Source organism: Centruroides vittatus, unplaced genomic scaffold (genome assembly GCF_030686945.1).
Source record: "Centruroides vittatus isolate TY-2023 unplaced genomic scaffold, ASM3068694v2 contig_717, whole genome shotgun sequence".
NCBI lineage: Eukaryota > Metazoa > Arthropoda > Arachnida > Scorpiones > Buthidae > Centruroides > Centruroides vittatus.
In genome coordinates, this window is record NW_027122456.1 from 2,692,998 (window position 1) to 2,715,757 (window position 22,760).

The 22,760-nt window shown below is 32.4% G+C and overlaps 1 protein-coding gene across 1 annotated transcript in view; it reads right to left on the reverse strand.

The window, feature by feature from the left end:
• LOC136980687 (dynein axonemal heavy chain 2-like) overlaps window positions 1-22,760 on the reverse strand; it is a 647,596-nt gene that overhangs the window by 108,600 nt on the left and 516,236 nt on the right. Inside the window, exons 55-59 of the mRNA XM_067276853.1 lie at window positions 19,140-19,355; window positions 14,154-14,454; window positions 13,339-13,471; window positions 11,043-11,187; window positions 9,482-9,681 (exon numbers count right to left, since the gene is read on the reverse strand). Coding sequence (XP_067132954.1) covers window positions 9,482-9,681; window positions 11,043-11,187; window positions 13,339-13,471; window positions 14,154-14,454; window positions 19,140-19,355 — 995 coding nt within the window. The remainder of the gene's footprint in view (window positions 1-9,481; window positions 9,682-11,042; window positions 11,188-13,338; window positions 13,472-14,153; window positions 14,455-19,139; window positions 19,356-22,760) is intronic.

Consider the following 22,760-nt stretch of genomic DNA (forward strand, 5'->3'; position numbering starts at 1 on the left):
AACTTATGCTAAGGGGAAAAAGAGATCAGAGGATATAGGCCAGAGATAGCAAGATAACTGATAGAAAAGAATAGAATACCTGGGATGTACAAATGTTATTTAGTTTCTGTATTTTTTTTTCTTCTATATCTGAGATTCACTATGCCATCACTCCAATAAGTTCATAAACTTTTCTTACTCCAAGAGCTGTATTCTGGTCACTTATCTCTTGTCTCCCCTTCCAGAAATGAATAACGTCAAAACATGAGACAAGATTCGTCTCTCAGAGACAGTAGCAATTCTGGTCATTTGTAATGATCTTGTCTTTATTATTGACATCGTGATTCAAGGGTTGAATATAGATGTTCAGGTTATCTGATTGTCCAACATGGTATAGAATTTTAACCAATAAAATTGTAAAATTTTTGAAAATGCAGAGTACAAAATTATAGATCACATGGTAACGATAGCATGAGTTCAAATAAAACATAATTTTGACAAAGATATTTTTGTCTTATAACATTTTTACAGATTGTAATGTCAAATTGTCTCTTAACAAATGAAAATTTTAATAACGTAAGTTAGAAAAGCATACATACATAGTTAAGGAGAAATGATGGTAATATTTCGAAAAATACTTAGAGAAAGAGATAAAATTATCATCATATTCAATAGTTCAGAAATTAATGTAGGATAATTAAAAAAGATGGAATCAGTAGCATTCCTGAGTAGGCACTGGAAAAAAATCAAAAGCATTATCTCGAAATATTCTTTCCCGAGATAGAGAACCTTTTCTAATACAATTGTACAGCATGAGAAGCATTCAGTTGTCCATATTGGATATAACAAAATTGAGGTAACAGATGAAAGACTAGTCGAAAGACAACTATCTGCTCATCCTTGGGAGAGAAGATAATCTTTGAGAGAAAACGTTGTCCAGTATTGCATTTGGAAAGACACAATGATCTCTCAAGATGTTAACCAATCAGCAATTGACTTGTGAAGTAGACACTGTCTCTCAGAGACAAGAGACAATGACCAGAATACAGCCCCAGTTTAGTTTCACTTGTCTCTCGACAACACTAAGTACTATCTTCTTTGTTCTGAATCAACAAAGATCAGCCAAAAAGTGTCATACATTTCCCATATATGCCCTAAGGTAACTGTAACGGACACTTGGTACATATTCTTGGTCGAATGGCCAGTGGTGCAAAGCTATTATTTGTGGGATTAGGACTAAATGCCCCTAAGGCGTGATTACATAAGAGCATGTCCATCCTGTCAATTAAGGCTAGGTCCTAATAGTCCTAAAGCAGGTATGCTGATACCAGTACCAGTCAATGCACCTTTTGAAAGAGTTTCCCTAGATCTAGCTGGCCCATGGCCTAAAGATAAGTTAGGACATACTGATGCAATAGTTGCAGTCTGTGATTTCACAGGTTATGTGGAAGTAGGTGCGTTCCAGAGCGAATGCTCCAAGGATGTAAATTGACTTTATAGAAAACTTCATCAATTTAAGGCATGGTTGTCCTAGAAGATAAGGATTGATTGAGACTAGCAATTTATCTCTAAAGTAACACAAACATTTTTAAAAATTAGGTGCTTAGGCTCAAAGCATACTTCTGCTTATTACCCTCAAGGAAACAGTCTTGCAAAAAGAACGATAAGAACAATTAAAAATATTTTAAATCATTTTTATAAGGCAAACCGTAAAAATTGGTCAAAATTGTTAAATTACGTAGCCTTTGCATATAATACCATGTATAGTGAGCCTAGAAACTTCACTCCATTCTATTTGGTATATGGTAGAGATCCTCTATTACCCACTGATCTACATTTAAAAAGAATCAATTTTGTCAATAACAATGAATTGGCCGGTACAAATATTCCTGTCTGGGTTAGGTGTGCGGAGGCCACTTGTGAAATTGCACTAGGTTATATTGCTAACGCAAAGGACCTCTATATAAACAAGTACAATGAACACCGACAATTTCGTGAATACTTTAAGGGACAGCTAGTATTACTGGCTATTCCCAAACAATTACAGAATGGCAAACCCATAAAATATAAGGGTCCCTTCAGAATTGTAAGTAAGCTGAACGATAACAACTATGAAATAGAGGCTATTAATTGTAAACCTCATAATAGCTTTTGGCTTGATATGATCCATGTAGAGCACTTGAAACTGTTCTACACATCAAAGTTCATCATGAAGTCCTTAGATCAAACAGAGGACAAGGAATCAACAGTGGTGCAAGACAGTGGTGATTCCCAATGAAGAACCAGAACCTGAAGACCCGCAAGATGCAGATTACACCACAGATGATCTCCCAGAAACTAAGAAGAAAAATTATCTTTGTCCTCGGAAATTGTAACTACTATATCCTTAAGAGAAATTGTTATGAGCCGAGACGTCTCATCTTAAAGGAGAGAGTGCTGTAATGGACACTTGGTACATGTGCTTGGTTGAGTGGCCAGTAATGCAAATCTATTATTCATGGGATTATGACTAAATGCCTCTAAGGCAGAAGCCCTAGCCGTGGCAACAGTAGTCATTGTGATAGTAATCCTGTGCAGTACGAGAGGAACCGCAGGTTCAGACACTTTATTATTTGGTCACTTGTTGCTAGGACGTCAGCGAGTGCGAAGCAAGAAGAACAAACGTATACCCCAGAATAGATTTGAACCTTGGGGTACGGACTCTCAAATGTCAACCACTCTGAATTTGTGCCCAGCTAAGATTCCCATTAGCCGTAACAGTAACATCGCTTTCATTGTTCTTGGGATTCCACAAAGTGGTTCTCACCACCCAGAGGAATAGATTAAGATTTGAAGTTTCCAGAAGTAAGAAAAAACAAAGAACAAAGGAGAAATGCTAAAAACTATGAATTGAACTACAATTGTACAATAGTGGTACAGCCATACTCTGTCAAAAAAATTTAACTTTATTAAAGTATAATACGTAACGTTTAGTTACGCTGACACATTTAAGAATAAGATGAGTATTACTACAGTGACTAAATATACTTTATTGCACATAACAAAAAACAATGTACAGACATGAGTCACTAGCATGAGGTCTCATACAAAAGTGATTCTACCGAGAAGATAGACAAAAGATATATTCCACATGCAATAGACCAGACTAAGTGCCATCTATCGGCAGTCAGGCAACCTGTCTAAATGACACATGTGACATCTTCTCCTTTTTTTTTTTTATACAGACCTTGCTAGATTGCAAATACATTGAACTAGTTTACAAGTTTAGTCTATTTGGAGGATGTACATTCTGCTGGAGCAAGTAGTTGTGACCACATCTTCTGTTCTTGGATTCACAGTCAGCCAGCCGAGTATTACTCTGCTGTAGTCGACCAGTACAGTCCTGTGCAGGAAGTGCTGGGATAACTGCAGGTGGGAACTGGGCCTTGGCTGGAAGAATTATGACATAGCGACAAACCATCTGTAGTATGCAATAAGTAGGAACAAGGTTGTGGAAGCCCTTTTCCACTATAGCTGGTGATCATTGCCTATGAGCAGTTTGAAATCTCACTAATGAGTGCTCAGGCAATGAAGGGCATTTAACAGCCTGATGATAATGTGCTTGCAAGGTGCAATGAGTTTGAAGTTTAATAGAAACATCTTGAAAACTATGAATCTTGCGGACAGGTGAATTGGGAATAATGTTGCAATCTGTCTATTGAACAAACACTGTGCAAGGAAACCTAGACCACTGTGCAGTAAATTCCACCAATTAAGAAGCACTAAACATTCATCTGTTCCATCGAAACATCATCATTTGATAATGGATTTGGCTATTTGTATGTACCTCTCAGCCAGCCCGTTGGACTAAGAATATTTGGGAGAGGCAGTTGTGTGATTTATCTTCCATTGTAAACAGAATTGATGGAACTGATGTGAAGAGTATTGAGGCTCATCGTCAGATTTGAGGGTGTCCGGAATTCTGTGAACTGCAAAAACATGCTTAAAAGGTTGATGACTGCTAATGTAGTCAGATTGTTTAATTTTTTGTATTCAAAGAAACCCAAGTAACTGTCAGCCACTACCACATAGGTGTTACCTGCCACCTCAAACAATTTACTGGTGAGACACTGCCAAGGATAATGTGGTACTGGCTTCATAAGGAGAGATTCCTGATCAGGAGCACGAGCTGTGGCCTGGCAAATGTGACAAGCTGCCGTAATGTTCTCTATCTCATGAGTCATACCCAACCAAAAAATGATTTGTCTAGCCCAGATGAGCATTAATTGAATCCCAGGGTGGCCCAGGTGCAACTTCCAGAGATAAGCGGGATGAAATTTTAAAGGCACTAGGAGTCTTTTCTCTTTAAAAATGAGTCTTTCATACACTGATAGTTCGTCTATGTATGTCCAAAATTCACGAATGGCAATGGGAATTTGATCAATTGAGTCTGGCCAGCCCGTTTGTATGATCATAATAAGTTGCTGTAGTGTAGTATCCTCCTCCATAGCTTGACATAAGTCAGCTAGCTACCTTGCATTCTGCTAAGGGAACATCCACAATAGCAATAAAATTATCTAGCAGGTGACAGGTAATTACTATTGTGCAGTTCCAGCTTAGAGTATCAGCCATGGATATGTCTCTGCCACGTTTCAATACCACTGTTGATGCATATTGGAGAACATCAAATAACAGATGTTGTAATCGAGGTGGTGCTGTGTTCAGTGATATTTTTGCAATGCTTTCCAACAGCTTATGATCGGTTTCAATTGTTAAATGCTTCCCATAGATATAGTCATGGAACTTTATATACTCATTTGCATTTGCTTTATATACCCATGCCGCATTGCAAATGCGGCATGGGTATATAAAGCAAATGCAAATGCTTCCTTCTCAATCTACGGATATCTCTGTAGAGATTCTGTTAGTGCCTTTGTGGAATATGCTATAGGGCATCCCTCCTGCAACAGCACTGCTCCCATGGCATATGAACTAGAATCTACTGATAGCATTATCACTTTATTGACATTGTAGAGTGCCAGTAGTGGAGCTTTTTTCAATGCAGATTTCAGACTATTAAAAGCATTCTGTTGCAGCTGGTCTCAGCTCCAGGTCACGCCGTTTTGAAGTAGAAAATGAAAAGGTTCAGTCATAGAGGAATAGTTTGGAATGAATTTGGAAATGTAATTGGTCATGCCTAAAAAAAATTGTAACTCTCTGATACTAGTAGGGACTTTCAAACTGTTGATAGCTTTGATTTTTTTGGGGTTAATCTGGACCCCTTGGGCCAGAAAGTTTACTGATGTTTGCTCAAATGCATATTTTTCTTTGTTTAACCAAACACCCTGCTTGTACAGATGGGATAATACTTCATTGGTGAATTTACGTAAGTCTGGTATAGTGTCTGCCCAGATCAAGATGTCATGTTATGTCACGCGAGTGTATGGCCAACGAAAGGACAAATTTACAATAAAACAAAACTTTAAGTTTAATGAAAAAAAAAACAACAATCAATAAAACACTCTTTCACCTCGCGTGATGATACGCAGGATTCTTTTACAACTCCGACTCGAAACCTCACACGTGTAGGCGAAGGAGTAGACAAAAATAACAAAGGGAAACACGTGGTTCACACACAATAAGCGCGACAAATTTATAACGAGTTACAAATAGGATATTCACCGGACTATTACAAACTAGGATTAAAACTAACTTACTTGCTATAGAAAGGGGAAAGAAGAGTTAGATAAATATATGGAATTATATATAAGAAGGGATAGGGGGTACCCAGAATAACGATGTGTCCTCGAGATCTCTATTTCGCTGAACGAGCCTATCCTATTCTTTCTCCACGTCTGCTCCGTCCCAGCTCCACACCAAGAATGACCGTTACTCCCGTTCTTTTGCCTACGGGTCTTTTTCTTCTTTCGTCCTCCCCCTTACTTCCGGGGAAAGGACTGCCCCACCCGCAAGGAAAGTGAAAATAGAAAGATCGAGAAACAAGGGAGAGACAGAACAAAGAATTGAAGGATTAATATAAGGCTTATAACTATCGCGTATATACAAAATTATGACGTACCGTCACAGTCATTCATAGAACACTCAGTGTTTTGGCAGCCCTTTATGATATTCTGCATCTGTAATGGGCAATTGCCATAATCCTTTTAGGGCATCTAGCAGAGTAAAGTAGTGTGCAGTAATTATGCAAGCTGCAAAAATTATTACAAATTACAGCATTCAAATGATTTATATTATAACAAACTAACTTCTTTGGCTAAAACATACAGCGCTCCACTATATCGATGTCCTACCCTTGAGGCATCGTTCTAATAGCCTTTTGTCTGTTTACATGCTATTTGGCCCTTACCACTTCCACCCACACTTCATCTATCTCCATCTCATTATTTAAGTTAATGGTGTTGTGTGCACTTACAACTCATTATAATATAAATCATTTAAATGTTGTAATTTTTGTAACGTCTGTATGTTTCCCAATTGTAGTTATGTATTACCTGAATACGGGTGCAAGAAAAACAAATTTTGCACCCAAAATGCATTGTAATGTAATAAAGGCTAATGGTTATATCCTTAGTAGTTTTGTCTCTGATAAAATGCAGTTATAACTAAAACAGACGGTTGTCTTCTGTATTAACCCTTGAAGTTTTTTAATCATAATAAGTCTTTTTAAAAGATTGATTTTTTAATGAATATACTTTATTGCACATAACAAAGGACAATGTACAGACACATGTCACTAGCATGAGGTCTCATAACAAAAGTAGTTCTGGCGGGAAGATAGACAAAAGATATATTCCACGTGCAGTAGACCAGACTAAGTGCCATCTATTGGAGGTCAGGCAACCTGTCTAACTGACACACGTGACATGATATACATGTCACAATTTTATTTTAATAGATTATTTAATAAGATGTTTTATTTTATGATTTAAAATACAAGTTTCAGGACATACTACACTTCAAATGTTCAAATAGCTCTGATGAATATTTTTGAAAATTGTTATTTATTTAAATCAGTTGCAATTAGATAATGAGGAAAATTGTCTCAAAAACATTTAATCTTGATTAAAATATTCAGAATCCTTGATATTTGTAGTGCATTGTCACTAAAATTATTTTATTTGTATTTTTTTTTTTAATTTTTTGGTATTAGTGTTTGTAAATGGAGAAACGGAAATGAATTCCGTATCATGTAAAAAAAACCACCTCTTGGGAGGTGTATGTAGCGTACCACCCTTTGATGGGTGAGGATTGTACCTGGTGATTGGCCATTCGACGAGTCACGTGTGTACCTAAGTTCCTGGATGGTGGGAGCTTTTAAAAGCATGTGTTGTGCGTGTTGTGTACCTTTTTTTCATGGATATTCGTCTGGATTGGACTCCTAAGACTGGATTACAAGGGGAGGTAAGGACTGTTTGTTCATAGCTGGAAAAGTAAGCAGCTGACTGGTTGGGTCGGGAAGAGAAAATCCATCTCCATCGACATAAGGAAACTGCGTATGCTCAATTTTACAGGAGCACCACATAGTAAGGTAAGTATTCGTCCAGTCGACATAAATATTTCCTTTGTGAGAACTATTTCAACACGTTTTGATCCATCTTTTGTTGGGTGAGCCATTGTACATCTGTGAATGTGTGAAACCGTGCTGTACACACATCATCTGTAATTATGCTTGTTTCTGATTAGGTTAGGTTCTTGCATATATGCATATATATATATATATGTGTGTGTGTACAGCACGGTTTCACACATTCACAGATGTACAATGGCGTACAATATATATTGTGGGGAAGTACTCGATCTTTAGAGTATTCCTCGTGCAGGAACAAAACAAAAAGAAACTTCAATGAAATAAATCACACACTCTATGACTCCAATGAAAAGAATTTAAAGTTTATTTTAGTCCTTCCAATCACTACTCTGTCCCTTCTTCATAACAGACACTAAAACAAAAGAAACAACACACACAAAAAAAAACAATCTCGCGACTCTATCGTCTACACGTCTACTCTCCATTCTTTCTTCCGTAAAAGTCCGCTTCTTCCGTTGAGCATGCACGATCTCCCTCCCCCTCTCTGTTTTTCTTCCGAAAATGCGGCCCACCCAAGGATCACGCAATAGAACACGTGATCTTTGGACCACATATCTCCCCTTCTCCCATTAACTTTTACAACAGGAAGCTTTTACGCTATGAGGGCCTCTCCCTTCTTTACACCGTGAACTACCCAAGGGGTTGGTTACGAGCCGGTTAGGCAACAGAACACGTGGTCTTCAGACCACAATATATATATATATATATATATATATATATTTTTTTTATTTTAATAAAATTCGTTATTCATGTTATTCACCATGAATGCTATCTGAAGGTGATGAAATATCTTCATGGAATGGCGAGGAAGAACAGATCGACTGCTTAAAGAGAACAGCATTGTGACAATGCACCTGCCACACATTACTGATGATACCAGAATTTTTGGCCAAGAACTGTATGCCAACTTTTTCCCAACCTCCATGTTCGTAGGACTAAGCCCCAGCAGACTTATTTTTGTTTCCCAAATTAAAATCTGCTCTCAAAAGTTGCCAGTTTGAATCCATTGGCATTTTAATAAAAATCACCAGCAGAGCTGCACATCATTCGAAAAGAAGCATTTCAGGAAACATTCTTTTCATGGCAAAAACACTGAATTCAGTGAATAGACTGAGAAGGGGATTACCTCAAAGCTGACGAAATTGACTAGCTGTTAGGTAGATGCAAACTTCTATTTTCAAAGTTTGTGAACTTTCTGAACAGACCTTGTATTTAACATTTTTATAGATTACTAGCTGACCTGGCCACACGTTGTTGTGGCTCAAAATGTATCTATTATAAATGTATAACACTTCCCCCGTGGGGGGAATTTCAAAAAATCCCTTCTTAGTGTACATTCTCTTGACATACCCTATTAAAACGCAATCAAAAACGCATCTAAAATAGTATAATAAAAGCTGAGTTCTTCACAGTAAGTCTTAATCCTGTCCATCTCCCCCCCAGTGGGGGGAATTTTGACATGTATATTATATAAAAACACATGCGTATTTGAATGCAACGTTGTGCCAAAATTTCAAAAGAATTGGTAGGAACAAACAAACGTTATATTTTATTTATATAGATAGATAGAAAATGATCTGCTTTAGTCAATTCTCACAGAAAAGCAAACTTAGGTCATCAGAGTTAGTGCTATCTGTTGGACATAAAAGCCTTAATCCATATATAAAGATATTTTTGGAAGGGGGAAACGGTGGTCTTCACATATGCCACAAACCTTTGAGGGAGTGTATTAAACAACTTCCCGAAGTTTCATGGCAATCGGATAAATGGTGTAGTAATGCATGATAGACAAACAGACACACAGACATACATTTGTTTTTATATATATAGATATGCTCTTAAAAACATTAGTGAAATTTTTATTTTAACAAAATAAAATGAAAAAATATTCAATAATTTAAAAATTATACATACTTATATACTGCAAAAGTATGATATTCATTTAGTTTTTGAATTCTTCCTTTTAATTGAGTATCTTTTGGAGCTCTATCAATTGATAAAATAAATAAGTCAATATAAGCATCTAAATTAAACTGATACATTGGTTCAATGGCATTCATTTCATTTAAAACAGAAAATAAAAGTACACTTTGATGAGAAAATGGACGATATGCCTAGAAAGAAAAGTAATTTTTTAGAAAAATATGAGAAATGCATGATATTAATTATGTTAATAAATATGTACTGTACATAAATAAACAATTAAGTTATAGTCTGCAGTTTTATTCCTATATATACTATTTTGTAATTGAGAAACACATAAACTTATCATTAATTTACAAGTGTCAGTGATATTACAAAATCAAAAATTATAGTGTATTCTCCTTTCAAGAACATTGACTTAACTGCATGATGATGAGAAATTTGTATGCACAAATGCAGAAAATTTAGTAAAAATTTTGAAAAATACATAAAAATTTCTCAAGTTAGAGGTTTTGTAAACCAAAATTAGAATATATAAATAATTTCATGAAATTAGAATTTATTGTTATTAATCAAATGACTGCCATTATTACTTTGAGAAATTATTAAATAAACTCATTTTTATCAAAATACTGAAATTATGATTACTTTTTAAATAACTTCAAGATAAATAGTTTTAGGAATGTATATTATCTTAAAATACAAAATAAAAAACAAAAAAAATATATAATAAATAAAGATATAAATTTATCATGAGTTTGCAAATAAAAAAAGACAAACAAGATCCAGTGAGATAAAGAAAGGTGATTCATTGCAAATCAAACAAAAGAAGAAAGACAACCTATCAAATCCTTTCAGTCCAACACTATATAATGTAATTAGGAAAGAAGGTGGCACAGTTTCATTTCAGGGCAAACAGGATTAAAAAATTACAAAGAATTTATCATTCATAAAAGAAATATGTCCATCATCCTGTTAAGAAGTTAAAACTGATGAGTAAAAGAGATTCCTTGTAAATGTAGAAACTTCTTTTTGTATTAAAAAGAAGGAAGATATATGTTTTGAGCAATTTTGAGAGTACAGGTATCGCCTGCTTTATGAAAGTTTTCTTACACCACTTTGCTTTTACAAAAGATCTGTATTAGTACCTATCTCACTAACTGAAAGAAATCCAAAGAGGAAAAATTTCTTTTATGGGGAAAAAAAACATAAAAAGCAAAAATAGCATTTAGCATTTGTTTTTCAGCAAACTCTTTTAGAAATATTGTGTACTCTGTGCAGTAAACGGTGGAGGGTCTCCAAATTCTTTCCCAAGGAACTACACTCAGCATCAAACTGCCATAGTTTAAACTATTAAAAAATATTGAACAGTTTATTATTTCTAATAAGAATTTAATATATTTAATAATACAATAGATTTTTTTTGGTTTTAAATGCTAGTTTTGATCTTACAGGATTACTAGACGCTAATGAATCTAGATTTCTATATAAGAACAAATATAAAACTTTCTTACAAAGTAACTATGTATTATAATAATAATATTATTATTACCTCTCTAGCTGTATCAATTTGTATTTCTGCTTTTTTATTGACTGTCAACTGATCACTTAAATCAAGTGATATTTGTTTTGCATTTTCTAATGTTTCTATTAATTTTTGATCATATAATAATTCTCCTTCTGCATTTTTTAATAATCTACATATAAAATTTTAAATAAATATAAATTAATGATCTTAAAATATTTAAATTTATTAAAAAATATGTATTTTAGAAATAATACTTTAAAAAATTTACATATTGATATTCTTATTTATTATATCATTTTAATATAAATTATTTTTAAAAAAAGATAATTTATTTTTTATTAATAATACAGGATATTTAGCATTAATGCAGGAAGAAAGATTATTTATTAAATGATATTTATAATTATGAATGATAAATGATATTTTAACTAATGAATAATAAATATTCAGATATCATCAAAACATTTCTTTTATTTTTATATATTATATAAAAATATAATGGCATTTCAATCAGATTTAAAAGAATACACTGTAGAACTTTACTAATGTGAACTAATTGGAGCATGAACCTAATCAATTAGCAAGTGTTTTAGATTATCCAAAATCCTTTTTCATAATCTACTTTTTATGTTAATATGGAATTTTTCAATATACTGTAGTTGGATGAGTCCACTGTATTGCATCATGATGACTGACACCAATCAGTTTTTTGAGAGTTGACAAATGTAATTCATGTATACAGGGACTATTATTTTATTTATCAGGTGCTATATCAAAAGTGAGTACCAAGGTATCTGTTCCCAAGATGCATCTCTGTTGATTACCACCCTGGTAGACTCACTGATATTATAAAACAATTATTATATCTTCTGTTTTCTGAATACAGTTTAGGCAGGTGAACTCTGTGTCGTTATCTGCCCTTTTGCCTTCTATTCAGGAACTTCCCCCTCCCATTCTAATGCCCATCTTTGGTAAAGTTAATGGTTGCTCAAATTCGTGAGTAGTTTGCCACAATGCAAAATCCATTGGATGATTTCAAAATTAATTATTGCATTTTATCAAAGTGCTCAGTTTTTGCACATAATCAGTTACATTCATCAAAATTTCAACATAAGCTGATTTACGCATTCCAAAACTCTACCTATAGTGTTCCAGAAGCTGTTAAGAATTATCAAAATGTACTACAAATTAGTTTTGATATCATATATGAGTAATGTTTCAAGAACTACAATAACATGTTTGTCAAATATAGTCATTGTATATATCCAGCTATTCATTACCATTAACATGTCTAAGTAAAGAAACCATATATCTTACCATGTTATTGTGTCATTATTTATTCTATATTCATGACAATACAATATCAGGAGCATTAAAGCTCATAGAAATATATATTTACAATTTACTTATTAAATAAGTACTAAGTAAATTAAATAATATTATTAAAATTAATTTAATATTATTAAATTAAAATTACTTATTAAATAAGTAAATTAGTAAAAAATAAATGCAAAAATAAATAGTTCAGTAGTAATATAAATGTAATTTACCTTTCCTGCAAAAACAAAATTTAGAAAAAGAAAATAAAAAAAAAAAGTCCTTAAAAAATCAAGATCTGAACCTAGGACAGCCAAAAATGTTACTGCTACACTACTCACTCAAGCAAACATCTTTGTGGCAGAACATATAACAAAATTTGTTCTTTTGAATTAAAAATTTGAATAAAACTGAAAATGCTTATAACCAAAGTTTTTTAATGATTATATATAATTTTAATTTCACATAAACTTTTATTTTAAACAAATTAAAGAGTTGGGTAGTTATTTAATTGCCTTCTTTTGTTATATCCAAAAAGTTGCTTAGTTTGATCCATACCAAATTGAATGTTATTGCTTTTATTTTCAATCCTTTCATCACTACACTGAATTTAATTTCAACTTTTTTACTTGTATATCTCTTCTACAATTTATTTATATTAAAAATAAAATGGTTTTATTAAAAATAAATAAGAAAAAATTGACTAATATTTTATTCTCTGTTAATTATTCTCATATTAAGTTCAAAACTAATGCACAATATAACAGAATACCGTACTTATTTTTATATTTTGAGAGAACAACATTTTTTTCCAATAACTGATATTGGGCAATAGAGAGCATCTAAAAACAGTTATAGTACATTTAATTAATAGCAAAATCATTAAATTTTAAAAATGTAGTTTTATTTGAAATTTGTTTAATTATATAATTATAATCAATAATGAGGCTAAATATAAATTTTATTTATAAAAGAATTTTAATTATTAAATTTTAAAACTTACTGTAAAATTTTATCACTCAAATCTTTCAGCTTTTGTCTTCCACTAATAACATTACTGTTTATTTTTCTTTTTTTGTCTTCCAAATCTGAATGTTCTTTTCTTACAACTGTCTCTAACAAATATGATTCCAAACCTAAAATAAAATAATTTATATTAATTTAACATTATTTGAAAAAGGATAAAGACTTTAAAATGACCCAAAATTATTTGTATGGTCATAATTATTTCAATAAGTAAATTAATCCTTGGGATTTTATAAATCATGTAAATATTAACTTTATTTATTTACCTGAAATCTGTGAAATCATATTTAAAGTCAGAATTATACTTTTTTTTTTATAAACTTGTTTTTATTTTATTAGAAATTAAAATATTTAACCTTCCATTACCCTTATATCATCTGTTAGAAACCATGATTTCTAGCTTAATCTACAAGTTTAAATTACATAAATGCAAGTTGTTGCTCTTCATTAAAGAAATTTTTTCCTATGGTAAATGTTTTCAATGTATTCAGTTAATACCATTTGAATCATCTTAATTAAGAACAAGAACTTTTTCAGCTAGTGAAAAAGTTCTTTTCACTAGTGATATTTAAAACTAGAATTGAAACTGGACTAAACTTTTGAATGAATTTAAGTCTTTAATTATAAATAAGTGAAAATAAAATTTCTTATTGTAATTTTCTTACAAATGCTGAAAAATTATACTAATGGATTAAACACAAATCAAATAAATCCACTGAAATTATTATAAATTTTCTCATCTTTCAATTATTTAACTATTCAAAATAAATATATAAAGTTTAAATACATTACCTTGATTCATCACAGCAAAGTTTATGACAGTAAATTTGTTAAACATTTCAGAACTTAAGCTTGGATTTCCAATTTTTGTTGTAATATATAATTTGAAGTTAGTATTATAACTAATAAATTTATTATTAAAATTAATAATAAATCCATTATTTTGGGGAATTATTTCTTTTCTTAATACAAAAGTGAAACATAGATTAATTGTTTCCTTAACATTTTGCAGAAGAACAGGTTTTCCTTCCTGAAGAGCATGTTCAAATATAGAAAACAAATCCTTTTGATATTCATCAATTACTTCCAATCCCTGTTAAAACAAAAAAAATGAATATTTTAAATTCACTCATTAACCCTAATCACAAAGCATAAATAACTAGTATAGGAACACAAACTTTACAACTGTTTATTTCATTAATTAGTTTCATGTCAGTATACTGACTGACAGTAATATAATGAATATATGATAAAATATACTAGTTTTGATACAATTTCAGACACTGAATTATTATTATAAAATTTATTTGCAGAAATTAATACATTAACTTGCATGTTGTTCCTTGCAGTATATGTGGTTGTAGTAGTAGTTATGTAGTAGGAAAAAAGTTCATTTTTTGAATGGTATATGTGACAAATTGTTATTTCATGTTCACATATTGGATTATCTGTAATAATGGCAAGTTTTTCTGTAAAACATTTTCTATAAACAGATGCAATTGTGTCTGCAAGGTATCTGATTCTAGCCTCTTCTTCATCCATGGTTTGGTTAGCTTTTCACTTAGATGAAGGAATCACTTTTCTTCATTTCCATTGTGTGTCCAACAGGCAACTAAACAAAATTTCTGCTTGGAATGAAACAAGATGATTGACTAGCAGGTTGCACAGAGCAGCAATCATTATTTTTTCTCTAATAATTAATTTTGGAGAAATATATGAATTTTCTGAAGCAGTAGAGAGTATAAACTAAAGAATAAAAGAAGAATCTACTCGAATTTTGCTATATAAAGACAAAATTCATATACATGCGAAATATAAACATAACTATCCTTACATTACAATATTAAATGCATAGAAGTAAATTAACACTCATAAACCTTAAAAGTCCAGAAGTAAATATTTAATATGAAGCAAATGCATAGAAGTAATCAGAAAAGTGTCTTCTTTTAAACCTTAACGTCTTTTTCACTCTTCAGGAACTAACTGTCTTTACGGCAGAGTCAACCTTCCTTTTTACATATTGACCTTACTATGTTTTACATATTGAGGTGAAAGAGTAGCCTAAAAAGGAAAGTCGATTCTGCCATAAAAACAGTTAGTTCTTGAAGTGTGAAAAAGTCATTAAGATTTAAAAGACATTTTTGTGATTACTTCTACATATTTAATATTGTAATGTATGAATTTTGTTCTGGCATGTTTTAATTATATGTTTTTTTAATAGCTATCCTTATTCAGGAAACCACACTTAGTCACAAAGCTTTGCAAAATTGATGACAACAGTTTCAATTATTCCACAAACAAAAGAAATTCCAAGAATCTGCACTTGTTATGACAATCCTGGCAAGTGTAGGAAGGTACTAAAAATAACAACAAGATAGTACAAAACAACAAGGAGAAAAATAAGAATTAACAAACTTTCATTGTAAAAATAACAATGCTTTGTGTTCTACGGTTAAGATACAAAGAGACTCAAAATAACTATAATTAGTTGTCCTTATTCAGATTTTGGTAGAAGGATTTAAGAAACAAATTGCCATGAAATTTGAAAGATATATTTTCCATATGTGAAAGACAATAATCTACATAAAAAAAATTCAAATATTCAAAAATCCAATGTATCAAAAAAATTCTTAGCCAAAATCTATATCCATTATATTCCATACATTAAAAACCCACTTTACTGGAAAAAATTAACAAAAGAAACCAGTCTGATATTTTACTGAAATGCTTTTGAACTTAACTCAAAAATAATACCCTTGAAATGATAATTTACCTCAAAAATAATTCCATGGTCTGACTAGGAAGATGTTTAGTGAAACCCCGAGAAGAATTGCAAGATAGAGAAATGAGAAAAATAAAAAGGATAGAGAGAAAATAGCATGCCTGTATTATGCAGGAAGTAGGAGAAAAATTATATAGAAAAGTATAAAATTCTATAGAAAAGTAGAAAAAGAGACAAAGAAAAACATTACATTTAAAAGAAACTGTACATTATTTGATTTGGTCAGAAATGACAAAAGTAACAGGAAAGAAAGCAGAATAGATGGTCTGCTAAGTGATGAGAAGAGAATAAATAAAATACAGGGTGGTTATAATTAAAGTTGTCCTACTCAGACCTGTCTAGAGCCCATTCTCATAAACGTTTTTTGATGAAACTTGGTATATATAGCTACTTTGGAAGAACACCGGCACAACTCAAAAAAGTGCAATTTTTTGATTATGTCATAATCAAAATAAAAATGTAGTAAATTTTGATGTGTAAAAGTGTCATAAAAGTAACTTGCATATTTGGCCACTAGGAAGCAGTTATGTGAGTGTTGAATAAGTGATAAGTGATATTCAGTTAAATCTTTGAATGGGATTTTCTCAAAACTAGTTATTTTGAGTTTTGCCGGTTTTCTTCCAAAGTAGTGATATGTTATATAAACCATGGGAAAAAGGAAAACGCAAAAAAAAAAATTTGAACTAAATATTTTTTTGCATTTTACTTTTCCCCATGGTCCATATAACATATAAACCAAGTTTTATCAAAATACGTTCATGAGAACAAGCTCTAGACAGGTCTGAGTAGGGCAACTTTAATTATAACCACCCTGTATATGTGAAGGCTAGGAAGAGAGAAGCATAGAAGAGATAGCAAGACAGGAAGACATTATCATTACGAGGCTCTGGACAGGTCTGAACCCTCATAAAAATTCAAATGTATAAACAATAGAAGAATGTAAGTCCTAAAAGTGACCATCTCTAATTGGGATTGAATTAAACTTTGATTTTGACCTCTCCTGTGATCTAAGTTGAGATCCCATTATACATACTAATGAATGATCAAGCACTTAGAAAGTGAGAACGAGAAGAAGTGACCAATTGGAATGGACAATCAAGGATGGAAATTAATAAAAACCTTTAAATTCAAAAACTTGATGCTTCTTCTCCTGAAAATTCTAAGTATCGGACCAATTGTTGTGTATGTGTCTTGTGCCTATCTTCATCTACGTCTCCCTTCCTTGGATTGACATTTTCCCATCACTGGAAGTTAACCACATCCTCTAAGAGCTGTCAAGACATCGAAGAAACTCTCATTTGCTAATCAGGGACACTCCTTTTGGGACTATCTTGGAAAGAAAAGGAAGACCCAGAGGCTGTTGCTGACTTTAAACTTCCAAGATTGCAGAAATCTTGTAAGCTTCTTTCGTTTTTAAAAAAAACAGTTAGTTGTAACCGTATTGTCTGTCTTGATACTGATTGCAGCCATATGTGACCCTCTCAACCCCTCATCAATACTGATTATCTCATCCCCCATCAGAAACCTTACACCATGCTATGTCAAGAAATGCTTAATGAAGTAAGCAAGGCAGGGCCATGCAGTAGATTTTCTCAGTATGATGCAAGTCTTCGAAACGCCGCCTCTTAAATGCCACTTATGCTGCTTCCTTATGGTGCTGCCTGATGCGGCCACTTCTCTGCATTATAGCCCTGAAGCAAGATATGATGGGAAGGGACAAGAATGAAGGAAATAATAAAAAAAGAACACTTGGATATGCTTAGGAGGTTTTAGGATTTATTCAGGGTAGAACTTTTTATAGATGGAGTGAAGTTTAGGTAAGATGAAATTTATGTTCAATGGTTTTTATTGTTAGTTTTAATTATTACTTTTGCTGATGTAAGAAATGCAATTCTCATATAATGAGTAAGTAATGTTGCATGTGTGGCTGAGTGTGCAGTGTGCCATAGTTTTATCGGTATGAGGTTGAAACAATTAGGAGTAGGTGACAGCAATTGTATTGTAGCTGTACGCTATATATTTTTGTTGTAAATATAGATTTAAGTTTAGTTTAGTATCTTTCTTTTTTCTATTCTTTGTCTCATCTTCTAGAACTTTTTTGCTTTGTCTTTCTGGTTCATTATCCCATGGGTGGGATTACCAATTCCAAGAAAGGTGTACGTAAACAAAGGGTGAGGCAAGGCCCTGGGGCCGATGAACAAAGGGAAGAGGCACTTTTGGTCGGAACTCTCAACGAGGACGGACGGAGAGAAGGAAGGCACGAGATAGCTAGCATGACAATCGGAGACCACTAGGTTTCGAAAAAGAGACTTGTACTCAAATTCCGAAGAATAAGGGCGGAATTAGGGTAGCCACCTGATCGAATTTGAGACGATTGAAGGCTACGTTCACCCCGAGGAAGCTAGCGAAGGAAATTGAAAAGAGTGCCGACAGATAACACGAGGAGCAACATTCACCCCAAGAAAAGCATCAAACTAGTATCTCACCCAAGTCTTTGAAAAAAATAGGAAAGTCCCGGGTATTTCTACCTTTTTTTTTCTTCTTCTATTTTCCATCTTCTCTTCTTTCCTTAGTTATAATTAGCATAAGTATTAGTTCGTAAGTTTTGGCCCGCGTATAGTTGTCGCACTCGTTGATCTTTTGTTCGTTAGTATAGATTGTAACGTGTGTGTGTATAGTAATTACTTGTAGTTGTTGGGATCCAAAGAACCTGTTTAGAGCAAAAATAAATTACTTTGTCACGTGAATAAAATCTAGTTATTTATTTGTACTATTGCGCTCGCTGGACCTTGTACTTGTCGCCCTAAACCTTCACAGTATATCACTGATATAGTATCTGGTTGTGCAGACTTAGAGCACAGCTGCTAAATTAATTTGTATGCCTCCTGACAATGGACTTGAATATCCAAAGTGTTAGAGAATAGTTTGTAAATGAAGATAAACTCCAGAAAAGCAGTTTGTTTTTTAATATTTTATAATAATTTAAGATATCTTACCCTGTCTTTTTCTAAATTTACAATCCATTTAGTGGCTTGATTATGTGGATCTATGATGAAAGGCCATTTTAAGCTGTGTTTAATTATAATTGCATTATTAATATTATAATTATCTGATGGTAACCCTTGAGTATGCCATTCCTGAATTGTATTAGTTAATAAAGTAAATTCAGGAAGTTTAAAAGGAACTGTACATTGTAAATTATGCAAATGAATCTGTAATAAATCGATAAAAAAGTTAGAAAATTAAGTTAATCATAATTAATTATAGTAATTATTGAAATATAATAAAATTTTCAACAACATTACATAAATATTTATATATATTTAATGCTATAACTACAAAATAATTTTAAATATTAAATTTGTAGTTAATAATATTTACTAGACATATCTTTAGCAGAATTTATTGAAATAAATTAATGTTTACAGCTAAAACACTATCAATAATTCACAATGCAATATCACTTTAATATATGGAACAATGAAAAAATAATTGAAATTTAAAATATGGAATATTTTATATATCAATAAATTTCTTATGTCAATAAATTAAAGTACACTCTTGCTAATCCAGCCCTTAAAAATCTGGCCTCTCAATTATCCATCATTACTCCATTGTGATCGCCTATGCATTTCTGTTTCCATGATAACATTAGTTGTGTCACAAATCTTGGTTTATCTATTTACTTAGGTTTTATTTGTATGTGCAATACTTTATTTGTATGTGCAATACTGTGTATCACATATACGACACACAGTATTGCACACATATGCCACATTATTTGCCTGCTTGTCTCCAAAAAAGAATCAGTACCAAAGGACAACAGGGAATATCATTCATTGCCTTCAAGCACACTTCAGGCTTACACATTCTCAATAATCTGGCATCTCTCTGTATAAGAAATGACTATTAGCAAGTCTAGTGTATATAATATATTAATAAAAAATGATATTTTCATGTGTAATTTTTATTAAAAATATATTATTTTAGTCATAAGCTTCAACTATTTACATTTATATTTCAAAAGTGACCACTTTCTATCGTTCTGTGAATTTCATCTAGCTCAGAATATTTGATTATTATATGAATATTTGAACTTCTTACAACTTTTGCATTAACTTTGTCTTGTTACAATTTACTATAAATTTATTGATTAGATAAAATTATGCTAATTTGAAATTTTTAGTCTAAAGTTATTTCTATGGATTGTATTTTCTTAGCACAATGTTGCCATTGAGAACATATTGTGATAGCTGACAGCAAATGATAAGCAATGATTGACAAACACACTTTGTTAATTTACAAAAAAAAAACTATATCTTTATTCACTTAGCTACAAGGTTCGTTTATACAGGATCCCAACGTGTAAGTGGAGGCATTACAAACTCCAGAATATGTAATATAAAACAATTAATAGTACTAAGGGTCCTAAACTAACTTAAAACTACTTACATACTATGAGAATAGAAGAAGGAGAGAATATAGATACAGAAAAGGATGAAGGTGGAAATACCCGGGATTTTTGCTATGATGGCTTTGTGATGCTGAGCGGGATTACTGATGCCTCTTATCCTCTGTTTCGGTAGATATCTCTCGTTCACTTGGACGATAATCCACTCAAAATCTGTCCAGCAAGATTGTCAGTTTGTCAGGACGTCCTTTATCTACTATAACACTAGGTCTTCTCTGTCTCGACCTCACTCGTCGAGCTTCGATCTCTAACCTTTCTCGTTCCAATACACAACCCGTGCTCCCCGACCTTTCTCGTCCAGAGCCGAGATCCTTCTCACTTCTTTTCTTCTTTTTCTCCCCTATCTGATTTTTTATTACTTTGTTTTTTTTAACAAAGTTGTTTTTCATCGGAGGCATCACTCCCCCATCAGGTGGTAAAACAATTAGATCGTAAAATGATTAAGAAAAAAGTCTTTGTCAACAGGAAAGGGAGAGAAACAAAGAAAATCTTAAATTTAACTTAAATATATAAATTTATAAATTACAAAATATACATTCATATGGCCAACGGCCACAATATCACACAGGAAACACTTTCAGAGGAAAAAGGTTGGTTTATTGGTGTGAACGGATATGCATTTCAAGCTTAATGCCCCTCTTCAGTCCTATTATTACATATTTATCAGCAAATTGATTACAGGTTTACAAATTTACAGAATGCATTGAAAAAATTAGGATACGCGTACAACAGTTTATACAATAAAACTTAATTAGCTGAGATAGTGACAATTAAACCAACATGACTCGTAAGAAAATATACACGTAGTTGAAAAAAGGAGGGGAAAATGGAGCTAAAAATTCTTTTGGCTCCACACTTATACACATTAGGACAGTACATAACATGTGCTAAAATAAAAAAGGGGATAAACTTAAATCTAAAATTAAGTATATATTAAGGCAGAATTTTTATAAAATTAATAACAGAATACCTGTAGGTTGTGAAATAATTCTGATGAGATGTACAGAGAACATAGACAAGTGGGGGTATGATAGAGGGAGGACAGTAGAGTTCTACCGCCCTCCCTCTATCATACCCAACTGTGCAAGTCACACCAAACTTTCAGTGTATGATGCAGAGAATACTCACTTCTTTTTAACCTCTCATATCTTGTCCTCTCATACCTTCATAACTTCTCATTTTAAATTTAAGTTTACCCCTTTTTTATTTTAGTGCATGTTATACTGTCCTAATGTGTATGTGTGGAGCCAAAAGAATTTTTATCTCCATTTTCCCCTCCTTTTTTCAATTACCTGTATATCTTCTTACGAGTCATGTCGGTTTAACTGTCACTATGTTGGGTAATTAAGTTTTATTGTATAAACCATTGTATGCGTATCCTAATTTTTTCAATGCATTCTGTAAATTTGTGAACCTGTAATCAATTTGTTGATAAATATATAATAATAGGACTGAAGAGGGGCATTAAGCCCGAAATGCATATCCGTTCACACCAATAAACCAACCTTTTTCCTCTAAAAGTGTTTCCTGTGTGATATGATCTCAACAGCAACATTGTGCTACAAAAATACATATAATAGAGAACAAAAGCAACCAAGATTATTTCTATAGATTTTAATTCTATTAAAGTTGAATCTGCTTATTGGAACTACTTTAAGGCTCATCTATGTTGCAGTAGTATGCAGTTAGGATGGTCAGATGCAGCGCCGGATTAAGCCTCTAGCGGGCCCTAGACAAAATTTAAATTGGGGACCTATTTAAATAAGTTGCTTCTAAACAAATCTTATATAATGTAACATTAGCGTAGCTAGCATGGGTGACACCCGGTGCAGATATCGTGGTGTCACCCCAAGTCACACCGTAGTGTCACCCTTTTTAACTGTTTTATAAAACACTATTGAATTGTAATAACTTCGCACTCGAGCAACTTAAATGCTACATCGAATATGCGATGTTGCGACATATAAGTTTAAATTTAGAAAATGAATCATAACCATACATCAGTATTACTATGAGAGGACCCTAGGAATATTTCTAGATGGTGCAAGAGATCTCGTGGGGAAAGATTACTTCTGACGAACGGATGGCTGTTGACCTTTTTTTTTTAGGCAATGGCTAATGAAGCCGGGCCCCTCTGAATTAAGGG